The sequence below is a fragment of the Colias philodice genome, chromosome 13, assembly GCF_061535455.1.
Source record: "Colias philodice isolate Cphi_HAF_F1 chromosome 13, ilColPhil1 Martin Lab GWU primary, whole genome shotgun sequence".
Taxonomy (NCBI): Eukaryota; Metazoa; Arthropoda; class Insecta; order Lepidoptera; family Pieridae; genus Colias; species Colias philodice.
Window position 1 is genome coordinate 4,402,260 of NC_143098.1, and position 18,983 is coordinate 4,421,242.

At 33.2% G+C, this 18,983-nt stretch overlaps 1 protein-coding gene across 4 annotated transcripts; it reads left to right on the top strand.

Moving 5' to 3' along the window:
* Window positions 1-9,572, top strand: LOC149483336 (protein Loquacious-like). Of its 4 annotated transcripts, none has more exons than XM_089702407.1 (8): window positions 3-212; window positions 3,226-3,420; window positions 3,703-3,856; window positions 4,983-5,100; window positions 5,677-5,804; window positions 6,269-6,447; window positions 7,823-7,957; window positions 8,541-9,572. In XM_089702407.1, exons 1-8 carry the CDS (start codon window positions 210-212, stop codon window positions 8,787-8,789), a joined length of 1,161 nt encoding a protein of 386 aa, XP_089558533.1. In that variant the 5' UTR covers window positions 3-209; the 3' UTR covers window positions 8,790-9,572. The 4 variants fall into 4 exon arrangements, with proteins under 4 accessions (XP_089558535.1, XP_089558533.1, XP_089558536.1 ...); XM_089702408.1 differs by having other exon boundaries at window positions 5-212; window positions 6,287-6,447; XM_089702409.1 differs by lacking the exon at window positions 7,823-7,957 and having other exon boundaries at window positions 1-212.
* The last annotated feature ends 9,411 nt before the right edge of the window (window positions 9,573-18,983 follow it).

Below are 18,983 nucleotides of genomic sequence, written 5' to 3' on the forward strand. Positions count from 1 at the left end.
CAATAGTGACAAATGACATTCGAGTCCTACGAGGTCAATAAATTTTACAGCTGCCGGTTGCTTTTGTTTCATCAAATCGCTAATTGTTTTTCTCATTGTTAAAAATACTCGGGCTGATATAAGTTTTCAATAAATCGTAATAAAACTCCCAATAGTTTCATTTTTGTAGTCGTTGCTTCTTGTCTGCAGTTGTGGAGAGAATACACAGAATGGTAAGTAAGGTACCTATACGTTTACGTTAACAAATCCTTTTGAAGCGCGGTGGGATTGAATAAAAAAGTTAAATGTGTAAAAGATCGAAGAGTCTTGTTGAGTTTAAAGGCAATAAATAGTTCTAAATATTGATTAATATTTATGTACCGGCGAAAAGGCGAAGCCATTTTGCTGTTGTAATGGCCGGCCGCCATGTCATATCAAAAATCACATGTTGAGTTTCTATGATCGTTTTTGCATAAAGTTATTCTTTGTTTATTTTCGTTGGTAAATGTTTATACTAAGTTTATGTTAAGTATTAATTAAAATTAAGCAATACGTATTTATTGTGAATGTCCAATATTTAAGCCATATTCGTAAAATATAGAAATTAATTCTTATAGGCTATTATTTATTATAAACAATCGAACATTTTTATGAAAACCTAAAGGAAATAAAAAATTAACAATTCGTAAAATATAAGTAGATTCTTTTAAAATTACAAATTGATCATATTATCTTTTTTTGCATGCATCATCTTTAGTACCTACATATTATACCTATACTTACCTACCTATATTGGAAGTGATAATTTATATTTCTGAAAAAAAGGGTCATAAATTAATGAAGGGGAATTACTCTTTTTAGACTGATAGTAATTTAGGATGAATTATCTAATAATATATTTTAAATGATTAGGTGGGTACTGAAACTTCTGTATTGATTTGAAAAATTCTTTCACCAGCAAAAAGCTACATTACTGACAAAGACTTACAGCCGTACAAATAAAAACTTGCTTATTCAAACCTTATGCAATGCATAGATATGATAAGAATAAATAAAGAATAAGGATGTCATAATTTCTTACAAATAAATTTGGAATAACGTCGATGTATCTATGCTCACGCTATGCAATAGGCGCGAAGCGGCAACGTCGCAATTCATTCACAAAATTATGAAAAACATTGAAATTGTCTACGGTTAAGCCTTGGTGCTGTCATTTTGCTGACGCTCGTTTGACTTCGTCGAATTTGTTGTGAAGTTTCATCATACGATGTTCTGTTTATTTATTTTTTAAATATTTATTGGAAATAATTTAAATATATCATTAAATATGCAAGCAAATGATAGATAACGCTATCCAATATCTGGAGAACAGAAGATAAACCCACTTTGAGATAGAGAGTTGCCAAATACATAACTGGTACTCAAAACATACAACTCCAGGCTTAGAAGATTTATATTTTCAACGAAAGTGTATATTATTGTGATAAGTTTAGAAATAAGTTTTATGTATGTATGGTTTGGCGCATGTTGTAAATAAATAAATCATTATAAATATCAAAAGGGTTTTTCATAATTTCGTATATTTTGACATTTCATACAAAATTTTCCATTTCAATAGGTACGTAATGAAATTATTAATTTGCTCAACTTTTCCTACTTCTCGTATTACTCTCATTGCTAATTGCTATTATCTCAAATTTAGATTGAAAATTGCTTCTAAAACTTGTAAAACACAGCACAATGTACTAAAAGATATGTTATAACTCGGTTATGTCAGACTTATACTAGGGTGGTAGCCGTAATAAGGACGGAATAGCATTAGTATGAATACTTATTACGAAGTTATACTAGGTTACATTTATTTCGTGTTTATTTGTATGATTTTTCCTTATTCTTAGTTTATTCTTTGCATAAAATGTTATAACTCGTTTATTTGTACGGCTGTTAATTTTTATTTTGTTTTTATACCGGATCAAATGGTGCGGAGCCAGGATGAGCAATGAAACAAAATTTTTGTAATAATTATTGAAATAATGGCCAATATTTTGAGTTTATACACTGAGAAGATCATCATCATCTGTCATCAGAGTATTATTTAAAAATTAACAGGAGATAGCTTATTCAAAATTTTAAATGTAATTTTATAATAAATTAGTAAATCAAACCATCAAACGAGCTATATTATTTTGTCCTCATTTTATTGAAAAGTAGCAGCCTTTAATTGCATTAAAGTAGTAAATATAACTCTGTCTAATTAGCCATACTGGGATAATCTCATTATCACAAAGAAAAAAAAAAAGAATAGTTACATATTGCTTCCTTAAAAATATGAAATTATTATGGTATCTTTTAACTGTTTTGACATTCAAGTGTTTCACTTGCAATAATTATTTGAAGTTAGAAAATCTCTAGTTATATGGATAAGGTAATTAACAAAGCACTTATTTCTACACTGTTTAGTTTTTTATTTAACTGGTATTCTAGCCAAAATTATTTAAATGTGTACAGTACAATTTCACTATATACATACAGTGTAAACTCTATATACCGTCACTTAAGGGACCGTGCATTTTTCGACGTTATAGAGAGTGGTTGTTAAATGGAGAGAAAGGATAATTGCATGATTGGTCCCGAGACAGGAATATTATTTTGACATTGCCTATGAAACCATGTTATCATCGCTTGATCAAGGTCTTCATATTGAGGTTTCTTCAATTTTTTGACAGATTGTCCATCTTCTTCAACGTGCAGAATTTTTTCTTTATTTTTCTACGACTGCATTTCCGAGAATCTTCGGTATGTCAGTAAAAAAGAATGTAGACAACTACATTTTCATTGATTTCGGCAACTTAGTCAGTACTTCCTAGTCCTAGTTCCTATATGTAATGTCTTATTGTGGTCGTTAATTAGAGTGAGCGTGATGCTATATGGAGTGTATTATTGTATAGACAACAATATAAACCAACCAAAGTCGAGAAATCTTGACGTTATACGGAGTTTGACGTTAAATGGAGTGTCGTTATATAGAGTTTACACTGTATATATAAAAAACTCTTAAGTTATAATTACGTTTTCCTTTCGATAAACAACAAACATGTACTAGACATCCTAAGTGATATTACATATTTAGATGTCTTAATTAAATTCCTATCCAGTATATCCCTATATAGGCATTAAGCTGTTTCTAGCGTGAAAACAATAAATTAATTTACAATTTTCATACTATAATATAACTTTTTCCGCTAGATGGACGGTGTAGTACACCCGCACGGGGGGATGGTGCACGGCGGCATGCCGGGCGTGGTGCACGGCATGCCGCCCGTGCACGGCGCGGGCCCGGACGGCGAGCACGCGCCGCACGGGCCACGACGCCGCTACCAGAATAGACCTAAACCGCCTAATAATACGGAAAGGTTGCCGTTGGACGAAGCTGCTAAGCGAGTGAGTGTTTTTTTATTTATTCAAATATTAAACTCATCTGGAAGCATCTTTTAGCTACTTTATATGTGTGAACAGTCTGATTATCAATTTCTTGAAGTTATTAATTTTTTCTTAATTAAAATTTTTGTGATGTGTCCTTTGTAACAATGTATATTCATATGAAATATAATAAAAGGATCAATGTTAAAAGAATGTAATTTGTAAATTATTTAAGAAAATCTAATTGAAAATTCGTAAAAGTACACTAAATATTGAATTAAAAGCAAATTTTTGTTTATTCAGGAAATGGAATCGCTTCCCATGAAGACACCAGTGTCAGTCCTGCAAGAACTACTTGCTCGGCGTGGAACAGTCCCCAAATATGAACTCGTCCAAATTGAGGGCATGATACATGAGCCTACATTTAGATACCGCGTTACTGTCGCAGATTTAGTTGGTAAGATTTTAGATTTATTTGCCATTTAAAAATTATTGAAATGTCTTTCCCTTCTTAATGTACAATAATGGAGGTTTGATGTTCCACAGAATACTTTTTTGTTTGTATAATGTGTTACTGTATGCTTATTAATTAAACTTTGTTTCTAATACTCTGGTGAAATTAGAATAATAATAAGAAATCCCATAGGAAAAGTAATAATTTGTAAATTGACTGTACACTGGCTATTAAAATGTTGTGTATTATGTTAGAGCCATCTGTTTCCTAAATATTCCTTCTATATAAAGCATAGTTTTTTTACAGCCATGGGCACTGGTAGAGGAAAAGTATTAATTTGTAAATTGACTGTATACTGGTTATTAAAATGTTGTGTATTAGAGTCTATCTGTTTCCTAAATATTCTTCTATCTAAATCATAGTTTTTTGTACAGCCATGGGCACTGGTAAAGTCCGGTCGCGGAGCAGGAAGAATTTCGTACATTAACCTGTTATTATCTGTCACTGTCACTCCCGTGTAAAAATAATGTGCCTTGCTCGCACAGGTGCAATGACCGCCGTCCTAAGGGATTGTAAACCTTTAACCTGAGAGCGTAAGGTTTGTGTTTGCTTGATTGGTGTTCAATTATGATTTTGTGAATTCAAAATTTATAAGAATAAACCTCAAACTCTTTATGTCCAATCAAAATCCGCCTAAGTCGAAATCGCGTATTGTACATAGTAAATTATTTTTTGAAAAAGAATAAGGTCATAAAGAAGTTTCACTTCTTATGTGTGTACACTGTACACGCACACTTTTTTTTATATAATATATCGTTGTTATTGAAAAAGTTAAAATGTAACTAACTAAAGTATTGTAAATGAATAAAGGACATTTATTTAATAAATTAGTAAAAAACATTTTCTCCTCCAAATATTTCATGTAAACTGCACTTCATTCAAAAATGTTTGTGACCACTGTCAGTAGGTAAAGAGGTCATTGTACGAAATTCTTTCTGCTCCGCGACCGGACTTTAGAGGAAAAGTATTAATTTGTAAATTGACTGTATACTGGTTATTAAAATGTTGTGTATTAGAGTCTATCTGTTTCCTAAATATTCTTCTATCTAAATCATAGTTTTTTGTACAGCCATGGGCACTGGTAGATCAAAGAAAGAAGCGAAGCACTCTGCTGCCAAGGCTCTGCTGGACAAGCTGACTGGAGCCGTACCAGCTGATCAGCCTCCTAATGGAAACATACCAGAGCCGTAAGGATTTTCTGTTACACATAGACATGTTTTTATTGCTGTCTTACTTTTAATTTTTAGGATCACGGATTATTGTACCATTATTTTTTGTACAATTTTTTTGCATGAATTGCATTTTAACAGGTTTGCATTGGAAAATTAATAAAATTTTATGAAGTAACCAATAACAGTTACTATGTAAAATTGATACTAATATTATAAAGCTGAAGAGTTTGTTTGAACACGCTAATCTTGGGAACTACTGGTCTGATTTGAAAAATTCTTTTGGTGTTAGATAGCCCATTTATCGAGGAAGGCTATAGGCTATACAGTGTGAAAATTTTCGATGGGCCCTGGAGGGAAAGTACTTGAAATACTAATTATGGCAAATTTTGCTGAAAGGAAACATTACTTTATTTTTAAAAAGAATTATAACTGCATACAAAGATTTTAACGTAAACATGTAGTTATGAATAAACATGATAATATAACCCATTGACCACCGAGCGGCCCGATCGGGCCGAGACACAATAGATTTTCTATTGTGTCTGTGATCCGAGGACTGACGGAATAATGTGATTGTTATTTTGGTAACAGCACGGTGGTGTCATCGTTCGAGGACAAGCTGATGGGCAACCCGGTGGGCTGGCTGCAGGAGCTGTGCATGTCGCGCTTCTGGCCCCCGCCCTCCTACCACGCGGAGAACGATGATAATGTTAATAGACGTGAGTTTATTTATATACTTGTTAAAGTTAATAACTTTATTGATTGACTATTTGCTAAAATTTCCCTTTACATACTAGTTACAGCCAGCGGATTTATTTTAAAGACACCTGTAAGATAAATAGCCTCTGTGCTGAACTGAAATAAAATTTGCAACTGTAATAAGTTGTATACAAATGTGTTTATTGTTACTATAGTATTATCCTTACAGTCTACCGATTTTCAACAAGGGGCTTTACTTGTGTAGCACAATGTTGAAGTAAGATTCAATTAGTACCTGAGAAAGTTTTCCAACTTGATTACACTCAATTATACACATTAAACATTCAATATTTCAAGCAATATTTCCCTCACATCAATAAGTATCAAATATCACTTCTTAATTTTTCCTATATAGAACATTAACGGCATATAATATAAATAAAATTAATACAAATTGAGAACATGATCCTTATTTTAAAGTCAGATAATCAACCATTCCCAGGCCTACCCCACGAGAGGCAGTTTACAATCGTGTGCACTCTACTCAAGAGACGGGAAGTAGGTACGGGCAAGGCTAAGAAGTTGGCCAAGAGACAAGCGGCCTACAAGATGTGGCAGGCTCTGCAAGACAACCCGCCGGAGTCGTTCCAGCCTGAGGAAGAGGTATTGTCCTTGCTTTGTATGCCTGGGATATTTTGTGTTTTGTCATTTGTGGTGCCCCTAATCTAATGAATTTCTTGTTAAGCTATTTCATAGCTTCTATCGCGGGCCTTGAGCGCGGGGACCCGAATCGAGAAATTCCGTAACGAAAAAACCTCACGCTCCCCACTCCGACGGGCGCGGAGGTGTGGCTTGAAGGCATGCTATGCAATAGCTTTACCGCGGCAGTCCCCGAGTGCCACACGTCTTTTTTTTTTATTGTCTGATGATTATTCCTGAGATAATTTGCATTCAATTTCTTTAGAGTAACACTAACTTGTGGAAATGTTTATGTGCAAAGTTACAACATTTGGTGTATTATGGAATTATTTTGTAAAATTAACATGCTAAAAAACTTAGTGACTTATTAAACTGCTAATTATATTATGTTTTATGAACCGTGTTAGTGGTAATTCCACTCTAATCGGTCCAACCAGATTTGACTGAAACAGACATTGAAAAAGGTAGTTTCTTGTTCAATAATTATAACAAGTATATAACTGCTGGCTGGCCTTTAGTTTTCTCCTGGAAGACCAAGTAACCATTCTGTGAAATAGCTTATGCATTAACTAAACTAAGGATTTCATAAATTCATGGATATGCCTTCTCACTGTAAATAGTCTAGTTATTTTATCCTGTTAATAATATTTAAATTTTAATTTTTAAGTTTGCTCATTGTTTACATGACGTAATGAAAGCATCATGAATATAATTTTATATCCCATCACTTTGATTAACCCATAAAAATATTTTGCCTCCTCATGTGCAAACATTATCATTTATCATGATTAAAACCTGCACTGCTAAAATAATAATTATTGGTCACTTGAAAATATCTCGCCAAGGCTTCATACAACAGCCATGATCGCTAAGTGGCTCTTTTGTTTGAAAGGTTAGCACTTGGCCAGGTGTTTTACTATCTTTCGGTCGGCGCCTGCTTCCGGCAACGATTTTAACAGAAGGGTCGCTCTTGGTGAAAATGGGGGTAGTTTTGAATAATCGGCATATATTGTGTCAAATGTAGTATGTTTTGATAGCATTGTACTAAAACTCAACTATTTGTAGATATTATTTGATTGCGAGGAATTAATAGCCAAATGTTGAATGAATGCTTGTAATTTCATACTACCCGCAAATTTGTTCTTAATTAGGTGTAATGTAACTTGTGAATAAATGTTTTTGCAATGGATCCCAATTTACGTGTCTGCCTTTGAACTCCCACTGCAACAAAAATAGAATCTAACTGCTAGCAAAACATACCCGCAAAATGAAAAAGGCCGATACGAAATGTATTCAAAATTGGTCAGCTGTGTGATTGTAATTGGTGTTATTGTTCTAGGGCGGTGTCGCGGCCCGATATGCCGACTTGAAAGATAGTAAAATATCAACGTTGACCACGAGTCACAGCCACAAGGTGTCGCAGTTTCACAAACACCTCAAACAGTCTGTCGGGCCCAACCTGGCCAAGTTGCAGGTACGGCATTACATTTTACTTGCATGCTTGCTGTAATCGCATGCTCTATGTCACATGTGTATGAAGTGAAACTTCTTTAGTCGCGTTGAAAGTAAAATTTCAAGGTCGCATCATGGATTAATAACTCAGGCCCCGGAATCACAGACACAATAGAAAATCTATTGACCGATCGGGCCGTTCGGGGCTCAATGGGTTAAGGCGATGATTTTGGTATCTTTGAATCTTGTCAAAGCAGTTTCACTTCTGACACGTGGGCTCGGCATACACGCTCGTTTTATGTTGTTTGTTTTTGCAACGCGATGGTTTATAGGTAGGTTGTGTGTCTTGAATTGTACAAGTCTAGTGTTAATTTTAATTTGTAAAAACAATACAGATGATGCCTATTAAAACGGAGTTTTGCATCTCCTCACGCTTTCATTTTAAAAATGAAGATAATACACAAATTTTAAAATAAAAGTAACTAAGCTAGACAAACACACAAATAGTATATAATTATTTCTGTTTTTTAGTATCTTAGATTTGTGTAATAGCCAATCTATTAAACATTCCTAAACATGCATTTCACAAAACCTTTACGTTTCAGGTGACACCGCTGAACAACAAAGACTTTAACTTTGTCAAGTTTTTGCAAGAGATCGCATCGGAGCAATCGTTTGAAGTCACGTACGTGGATATTGAGGAGAAATCAATGACTGGTCGGTGCCAGTGCCTTGTCCAATTGTCCACTTTGCCGGTAGCCGTGTGCTATGGGTCAGGTCTTACAAGCAAGGACGCACAGTCCTCCGCAGCCCAAAACGCGCTCGAGTACCTCAAGATTATGACCAAAAAGTGAAAAGCCTCATCTCGCGACATCTATAACGCCCGGTGATCTATCCAATGACATGTTATACGTAAAACATATGGCCACAACATGGGCCAGCTACACAATGGGCAGCGTTGGCCTAACGTCGATGTTTGCCGATACGGCGTGATGACAAAACAAAAAATTTTTATTATACATAAAAAAATATAATATAATTACGTGTCTACGTGTTTATTTTTAATATTTTTTTAAAAAGTTTATTTTGATAAAAACACATCAAAACGACGGCTGATCATACATTTAGAGGCTACTCTCTCGTGATTGTCTATTCGCCCATCGCTGCCCATTGTGATATTGGCCCATTATTCTATTTACATATAAAAAATGCGTTGTATAGAAGCCACTCGGGGCTGGCGCGATGTCGCGTGGATAGAGGCCACATAACACCACTCGCTAGCCAAAGCGCTTCGGGCTATGCTGTATAACTGGCACATTTGCAGTGCTATTATATAATATTAATATTTAATTAACTGTTATTGTTTATTTATTGTGTTTTTTTATTGACGATATATTTGCAAATACATGGCATAATACAATGATATTATATATAGATACGTTATATACTCACAATATACTAAAAAAAAAAATGCTCCACATGCAGCGGCAGGCACACAAATAAAATTTACTTTATTTATGACATTGACAGACTGTATAAGAGCGATGGCTATAATAAAATGATATAAACAAAAAAGACAAAGATAGTTTGTCACTTCCACGCAGGTGTAAGCAAACGTCATAAGAATTCACCAATTATTTGATTGACATCGGTCTTTTAATGTTAGTTTCTCAAGCGTGTATTATCTTCCCAACGTGACATTGGCAGAATTGTACTCAGACAAAATTGCCACCCTTCGAAAAAATTTAATTGAATTAAATAAAAATAAATAAATAGTTGCCATGGCAATTGGCATAGATTAACGACACAGAAGGTTCAATGATATAGATGGTACGTTTCCTGCACACGTAAACAAATGTGACAATTTCATTTACTATTTAATTATTATTATGAACTTTTTTGGGGATATAACTGTATTAAGTATTTATTACTAGCTGTGGTGTTCGTTTTGGGTCAGGGAGTTGATGTGATAATCATCATCATCATTTCACCCGATAGACACCCACTGCTGAGCATAGTCCTCCTTATAGAACTCCATAAGGACCGGTCTTACGCTATACGTCATCACTCCTCCTTGTAGGATATAATAATAGTGAAACGATTTCGGGGAGCTCGTCACTGAGATCAGTGGGACATTCCGAGCGAATAATGTTTTCTCAGGACCTTTATTTTGCACATTATAATGCAAGTGTAAGATGGCGGAGCCGCCGCACTTAGCTTCGTGCACCGGGATTTCATCCTACAATGAACACAACACCGTTCCAACGACTGATCTAAACCCAATGGGCTTGTTATAAAGCTCAAAATTGCTGTTTTATTATTTCTAGTTAGATTTATTACGTTATTTTATCGTTTCGATGATCTAAAACTACTGTAATGTAAGTCTAATAAAACTATACAAAATCCGTTTTTGTGCGTTGGTCTACCTCTTGTTTCTATATATAATATCATTGGCATAATAATTGACGAGCTTTATGTTTTGTGTCAAAATTTAAGAGTAAAAATTTTACTTGTTGGACACGAAACGTTTTTGTGATTGAAGTTTATTCGTAATAGCTGTGTATTTTGGAAGCTGTCGTAGTCAATACATTTATCAATTCCTATATTCCTACACTAGATAGTTTCCATGTTTTTCGCAAGTTTTATTTATTATACCATTTTTATGTTTTTGAACAAAAGTCCATGTAGATTGGACGAAGTTTATGGATTCTATGAGATTTATTTTGTTGTGTGTAAAGAAAAATGTGATAGATTTTTTTGTCTCCAACACGACTGCGAATGTGCGAGAGTACACAGCATAGCCCGTAAACTTAAGGAAACAAAGTATGGAGTGGTCATATAATAAATACAAGCTATACTTTGCATAGAATTAGTGTAATTTTCCCAGCGTGGAAATTACTTAAAAAAATAAAAAAAGTAAAAAAAAAATAAAAAATGATATAAAAAATAACAAAAAAGTGTGTATTATAACTTTCCAGTTTAATATTCAGCATAATTTAGGCATGTTTTGCATTAATATTGAATTGAAGTCATTACCTACTTATCAAAATCATTAGCTTTAATGTATAATATAATAAAATGATAGATTTTTCATGTAATTTATTTAAACTTTTTTTTTCGTCTGGTGTGTTGAGATTTTTCTAACATGCTGAGCATTAAACGGAAAAATATTCTCAGCTGGTAATGTCTTGTTGACGAACTGTCCGAACCTTTGCTTTATTTATGATTTTTAATATCCCTATTTTTTTTATTCAATGAATTCCCAAGAAATATATAATCATCAAGCATATAAATTAAGTTTAACACCGTAGTTACAGTTATAGTTGTATTTTACTCAAAATCTTAAACGAGCAAGGGTTGGGTCTTGCGCGAGATGGATTATGTAACGAGGCAGGATTGATTGAAATAATGAATTTACCAATAATTGTGTATATTTTATTTTTATACATGATGGTAAACTTTGCATGGAGGCTGAGAACTATGTGTTTGAGTGAATATATCACTGGAAATAACGGATGTGGAGCTAGGAGGTCCCTTGCCTGTGAAAATGGGCATTATTTTAATGCAAAGTATAGAGGTTGTAACATTTTGTATCAGTACAGAGCCGTCGCTCGGCGCCCGAAGGCCGCGAGGGCTCTGCACACCGAGTTTCTTTTAAATTGAATGGTGTGAGTTCAACCTGCCCCTCTATTGGTTGCACTGTTCAACTTAGAAAAGACTAATTTGAATAAAGGAATGGAGTTTCAACCAAGACCTACTAAATAAAACTATAATGTCCGACCATCGAGACATCGGAGTTCACGTATTATAATTTATGTTTAGTTAGTCTTGGTTTTACTATTTATATCGATAAACTGTAATCGTAGAGAATAATGTCACTGACGTAGAAACTTACACTGTACATTTCACTTGCCTAGATCTAAAAACTTGTTGAATGATGATACATTGTGAAAATGTGAAAATAAACGTTTTCTTTGTTTTGCTAGTATTGAATTTGCTAATAACTACAATAAAATTGGTGTTGCTTATATATAAATATTTGTTTCATTTTTACAACCGATACCGAGTTTCATGTCTAACCTATAAATATGAAAAGGGAGTAAAAAGTAAGCCTCTACAGTATGTAATAGGAATAGAATTTTAAAAATTTTAAAATCTGTTTCTATAAGCTATCGCTGGAACTACTGGATGGATTTGACATTTTTGTTATATAATACATCATAAAAAGCACTTAATAGTGCGGGCTAACCAGCGGTCCACCCAGTCACCCTGGCTTCGTGCGTGGCACGTAATATATCCTATTATTATTTTTAACAGTACACGGGGTCACGTTCATCTCGATCCAACGGAGAAAGAAGTTTTGAAAAATTTCCAGTTCTTGAGATTAGCTTACAAACGAGGTCGTCAGTCCATGTACTGTTTCAGCCACTGGATGACTTGCAAATAGTGCATGAAATGATGAAACAATTTACATACACCGCCCTTGACGTAGTTAAGGCTTCACATAGATCGTTAATAATTAAATAACCTACCTAATACTAGTTAGCATTTACTATGTACTGGATTTTTCAAAGAAAAACTCGCATAGGTCCCATTTCCTGGGGGATTTCCGAGATAAAAATTACCCTATGCCTTCTGGGTCTCCAGCTACGTACCAAATCATATTGTATATCGGTTCAGTAGTATTTGCGGGAAAGAGATACAAACGGATGGATATCCATCCATCCTCACAAACTTTCGCATTTATAATATTAGTAGGCAAAACTTAACGTACTTAAAAAAATTAGTATATTTATGGTGACTTTGTGTAGCTTTACGCCAAATCAAAAAATAGAGGTAATTAATTTAGTAGTTAGCGAGTTTGACTGCTCCTATTCCGTTTCTTAAACTTATTATATTTCAAAGAATTGAGAAGTAAATGAAACAAAAGAAATAATAATTATAAAATTTTATTTGACTTTTCACAAGCTTTTCACAAACTAATATCATACTCTTTTCTTCAATTTGAAATCACTGTGTCTTGTAAACTTAAACCGATTTAACTTTTCATGTCGCTGACTGGAGTTTTGTGTGAGAACACTCCAAGGTCGTGTGTTGTTTGAAAATCGATAAGGTTCGAAGGGAACGGAATCTGTGTCTTCTGTAGAAAGATTCCAAGTTTCAACTTTTGGCGTATCTATGACTTCATAGTCTTGGTCATCATTTTCAAAATTATTTGTGGCGAAAAGATTCATGTTTTCTTCTTCATCCGTTGAATTTAAATTAAACTCAATATCATTGCAATTAGTGTTATTATCGATTGGTGAATACGCAATATCATCACAGAATTCTGGCGGTGGTGGTATCACTTCTGTTTCGTTTTGAACGGATTCCAGAAAAGTTTTTGGATTAAGTATTGCTTCACTCAAATTTAAATCCCTTTCATCGGTATCAATATCTATTTCTGTAGGAGGAGTGTATTTAAAATCATCATTCAAGTCTATAAGATTGCAAATAACTTCGGGTATCTCGGGGTCATCTTGAACTAATGTAATTTCTTCTTTATTATTAGTTTCAAAAATTTGGTTAATTTCTTCTTTATTATTACGTTCCAGAGATTGATTGATTTCTTTCATTTTAGTATGGATATCTATGTTTGTACACTTTTTAGCGTCAGTGATGATTGAAGAAAGTGACTCAGGTAGCGGTATGTCAACTTTATGTAAATCAGTAATTTTATATTGCTTTCTTGGTTTTGATGGTGGCTTCTTATACTCTTTATCGAAGTGACCATTATAGTTTTCGTTTTCTTTTACAACTGGCGATGGATTGTTCTTTCTGAAAAAATAAATAAATATTAATTTGTAAAATTAGTACCAATTTAATTTTCTCTGATGCTCTTAGTGGGAAATGGTTATTTATGTTTTTAGATTGTTTGTATTAGAATAAAGTTAGTGGTGTTTAGTTAATTTAAATGCTACTTATTAACATCATGTTATACATAACACGATAATGGTTTTATTGTAAGTATAAAATTATTTTATATCTACTATTTGCATACCTTGAATCAATAATATTTTTGTATTTGAGTAAAATATCATTAACATTATGATTTGTTTTTGACTCTTCTACTCTGTCGTTTGATATATTTTCAATATTATGTTCTAATTTAGGCATTGCTGTTTTCTCATGTGCAATTTGTTTATTTTCATAGTTTATTTCATTCTCTTGGCTTTGGTCAGGTGATAAGATTTCGGTTATTTCTACTTTCGTATCATTTGAATCTAAGTTAGGCTTTGTGTTTTTAGTATTTTTGAAATTATCATTCGGAGTTTTTATTTCAGTAACATTGAAATCCACTTTCAGTTGGCTTATTATTTGAATTTTGCATTCCGGCAGTATTTTGGTACAAGTGTTAATGTTAGTAGCTTTATAGGAAAACTTTTTGATATACTGTTCAAATTTATTGTCTTTTGTTTTAAAATTAGTTTCAGTTTTGTAATTTTTCGAGTTTATAATATCGCTATAAGTTTTTGCATTGGTAATTGCATGGGATAGTTCTAATAGTTGTTGGTTATTATGACTATTAATTTTTTTGTCCGTCGTTATATTATTTTCAATACAAGGTCTGCTTTGTAATTCATCTCTGTGTTGTATAAGTGTAGTTATAGGAACTAAACTGTTGTTTTGGATTGTAGTTATTACATTTGAATAATTTAATTTATGCTCATTAGATGTAAAGTCACTGATGTTTTTAATACTGTTCGTCTTTGAATCGTTGTTTAGAATACTAGGATTCTCAATATTTGTCTGTAACGAATAAGGACTTATTTTATGAGTGTTACTTATTTTACAAAGTGGCAAGTTTTCTGTATTCATTGATATATTTTGCAATGAGTTTGGTCCATCATTTTGTTCGGATCCTTTATCTTGATGAGTTATTACGTCAGCATTAAAATTGTTTTCATTGGCAATATTCAATACATTTTTACGGACTACAGTAGGTGAAGAAGAATCGGTATTCTTTGAAACTGGACTGCACAAGAGTTCTATTACATTTGCGTTAGTCTGCTTTTTCAGTTGAGCTTTCTTCAAAAACTCATTAATGTTATCTCGTATAGCACCAGAAAAACCAGTATCGGTTTGTTTTTCCACAATATTCTCATTTGGGGAATTGTTTTGTTTTTCTATTAAGTCTATGAAGCTGAAATTAGATTTTTTAGCCTTTTGCTTATTTTTACATATACCATGGGGTCGTAGTATTGATGATCTATTTATGCCTGTATTAATCATACTATTGGAGATGCTATATAATTTTTCTATTGGTTTAATTTGAATATTTCGTTCAATGTTTTTATTATTGACTGCTACATGCTTTATCTCTCCTTCAATTTCATTCAGAATATTATTTATTTCCGCGTCATCTATATAGTCTTCTTCATCTGATATTTCAACAACAACATTTTCATGACTAACTTTTTGCTTAGAAGGCAACGTAGGAACTGTTTCAATAATATCATTATCTATTTTAGTAAGATCAGATAAAATTTTGTTCGATAGTTCCGCTGTTTCATTTAAATTCTTTGATAAATTTTCTGAAGATAACTCAAAAGATTCCTTTAAATGTTTAAATTGCTTTATTATGTTCGTGTCTCGTTTTATTTTTTCTTTGGACTGTACGATATCGGTTTCATTTTTACGTTTACGGTCTTTAACACGGATTTCTTTTTCTGGTACATGTATTTCATCTAACATCAAATTCTTTTCCATACTTGTATGTGTAGGCAATTCGTTAAATACATATTCGCAGTGATCATCGATTCCAACTAAAACAAACATAAAAAGTTGAATAAGAATTACGTTTAACTCATGATTACGTCTGATTATTATCGTACCAAAATTTGAACTGATGCAATGTGCCATAACTTTATGCTCGTTAGGTTGCTTCCTGGTAATGTCGCACGTGATACATCCATCGTAGAGGTTTAGTAAATCTGTATCTCTGAAACATATTGCTATAATTAAGCTAATTACGCAGTAGATATAGGTAGCATACGAGGTAAGTAGGAATTCCATTTATCATGCATGTTTGGATAGACGATCTGAACATGCAAGTAAATTTGATGGTTTTTTAAAGTTCAAGGATTTTAACCAAATTACTGGAAATTACAAGAAGATGCCAATACATACTTTTTTAATTTAATAACACCAACTTACTTAAAAGATGACAAGTACAGCAAGTTGTTTTCCGAGTCCCCAACAATTAAATAAAATTTATGCGTATCTCCAGCTGTCAGTTGTTCTATATTTTCTGATAAAAACGCGTGATTCAATAATTGCAATTCAATGCGAATTGAGTGTTCGCTGATCGGCTTTATCTTTAGGCTGTATTTTGGTAACAGACTTATCTGCTTTCGGAGTATGTTGCCCGCTGGGGGACCTTTGTTCATTATCTGTAAATATAAAGAATTTTCTATATACAATTAAAAAAAAGGAAACGAATAGGCAAATTTAGGAGACGAGTGACTAAAGCGAAGAATTATAATGTAGGTAGAACTATAATGGACTATAAAGTTTTAATTATTTTTATATGCCGACCGGCTTCGCCCGATACGTTTACGCGATAAAGATGTTTATTAGGGGAAAATAATTAAAAAAAAATCGGTCGCGTTAAGTCTTTGAATTAAATATATGTAAGTAGGTAGTACATGGTAGTACCAAACAAACCAAAAATACTCTGTATAATAGGTATCTATTTTTTAAATAGGCGATTGATTACGAATTACAAAATTGAGATTTTTTGAGACATACATGGCAAAGAAAAATAGTTTGGAATAACTACCCAGAGATTATTCAGAATATGTTTAAATTAAGTCCTTGCTCTTAGGGTTATCATATGCGCATCTAGCTGAAAAAGCTTTTTAAATAAAAAGGATTCTGAAGCTTTTTTTCTGCAACATTTTTTTTAACACACAAACAATAAAATATAATTTAAAGATGCGTTTGCAACGAAATGATAGAATCTAGCATGTTTACAGACACACGGACTATTTTATAGGTACATAGGTATTTTTTTGTCACAAGAATATGTCTGACTGTTTATTTTTATTCGTGCAATGCTTACACTAATAATAATTGTTGGCCAAATGTAATTATTTGTTTATGAATATTGAAAGCAAACAATATAACTTTTCAATTCGAGGTTTTTGCTCTTCGCAATATGTTTACCAATAGATTAATATCAACCGAGTAAAAGATAATAATGGCACATGTAATATGCTCATCTATAACAACCCTGACCGTTAAATATCTTGCTGTCGTTAAATAATGATTGACGATACTTTAACGAACGCGCAATTATGTAGTTTTATATTTTTTGTCTAAATGTCAAAGGCGTTGCCGTAATTGTAGTGAATTGACTGATTTGAACAAATAGGTATTTAGTGTGTTGATTGATGCCCAATATTAATAGGTAACAATTTTAGATTTTTTCATTTCACTAAATGAAAAATTAATTAAAATACATTTTGCAATGATACATGAAAACTATTTTAGTATATACGGTTTTTTGAGTAAAAGTGCCTATTTAGTAATAAAAACTTACCCTTTCTAAGTCTCTTGGATGGCTTTCTTCAAGCAGCATAAAATTAACCTTAAATATATTTATTTTTAAATGAGAACATGACATTTTCATCGAGGTAAAAATTTGTTATTTATTTTTCAAACGAGAAATACTAATAATTTACTTTCAATATTTTATGGGTAAGTACATAATATAAAATGGGAAGAGAGTAGAAGAGTAGAGAAGTAGTGAAACGGAGGTTAAAATTTTAATAAAAAATAAGATATAAGAGTATAGTAAGATAGTAGTTAGTAGTATAGTAAGATAGTAGTTGACCGCCTCCTTGGTACAGTGGTTGGCGCTTGAGCGTAGAACCGAGGGGTCCTGGGTTCGATTCCCGGTGGAGACGAAGAAAAAAAAATGTCTCGGTCTGGCAGGACACAGAAGGCTGATCACCTACTTGTCCCTAAAGAAAATCGATCAGTGAAACAGATGTATGAATAATGCATCTGCCCCTTTAGCCACTACGGGGACACGGGACTTCACTATATTAAGATAGTAGTGAGATAGTAAGATAGTAGTGAGATAGTAAGATAGTAGTAGTAAGCAAACTAATCCATACAATACCTTTCCAGCAGTAGCAAGCAACGAACTAAAAGTGGGTCCGATGCCTTTCAGTTGTTTACTCAGAAAAGGCGAGTTTTCCCACAAATGAGCTGATATGCACTTAGCAAGTACCAATGCGTTTAATACCGCGCTATAGTTCTTAGTATTCGAGCACATTAACTTTGGACTAGTTACGTATGCTACTAGACCTGAAATATACATAAATATTTCAGTAGGTACATATTTCACACACGGCACGAAGCTTCAAGCTTTTTGCTTGTGTTATGGAAACTAAGTGGCTGATAAACATACATATGTATATAATTTTTAAGCATATAGTTCCTTATATAGATAATAAACACTCAGATAAAGAGCAAACATCGATGTTCATCACACAAATATTTGCCCTGGGTTGGAATCGAACCCACGAATTCTAGCTTTGAAGGCAGTGAGTCAAATAACACTTATGGGCCCTCTTCACAATTGGCAGTGTTGGGTGAGTAGAGGCTATCATAATAGTTTTTAACCATAAATCGTCGTATTGGCAGCAAACATCGACGATCATGTGTTGGGCCATCGCTACCCATTGTGTGGAGGGCTCATTTTATGCAGGGTGTAGTTAATTATTGGCGATAGTTTTTAATTTTTTGTTTTATTGTATTTCCAAACAAGAATAATAGCGGTTTTATTAGGGAAACCCATTTTTATTGGTTTCCAAATAACGTATAGATACACTTTAACAGCATCAGAAATAATCAAATAAAATGTATAATATTCTATGTTTAAGTCTATAATATCTATATTTGTAACTAGCGGTCCGCCCCGGCTTCGCCCGTGGTACATATTTCGCAATAAAAGGTAGCCTATGTTCTTTCTCAGGGTCTAAAGATTATCTGTGCCA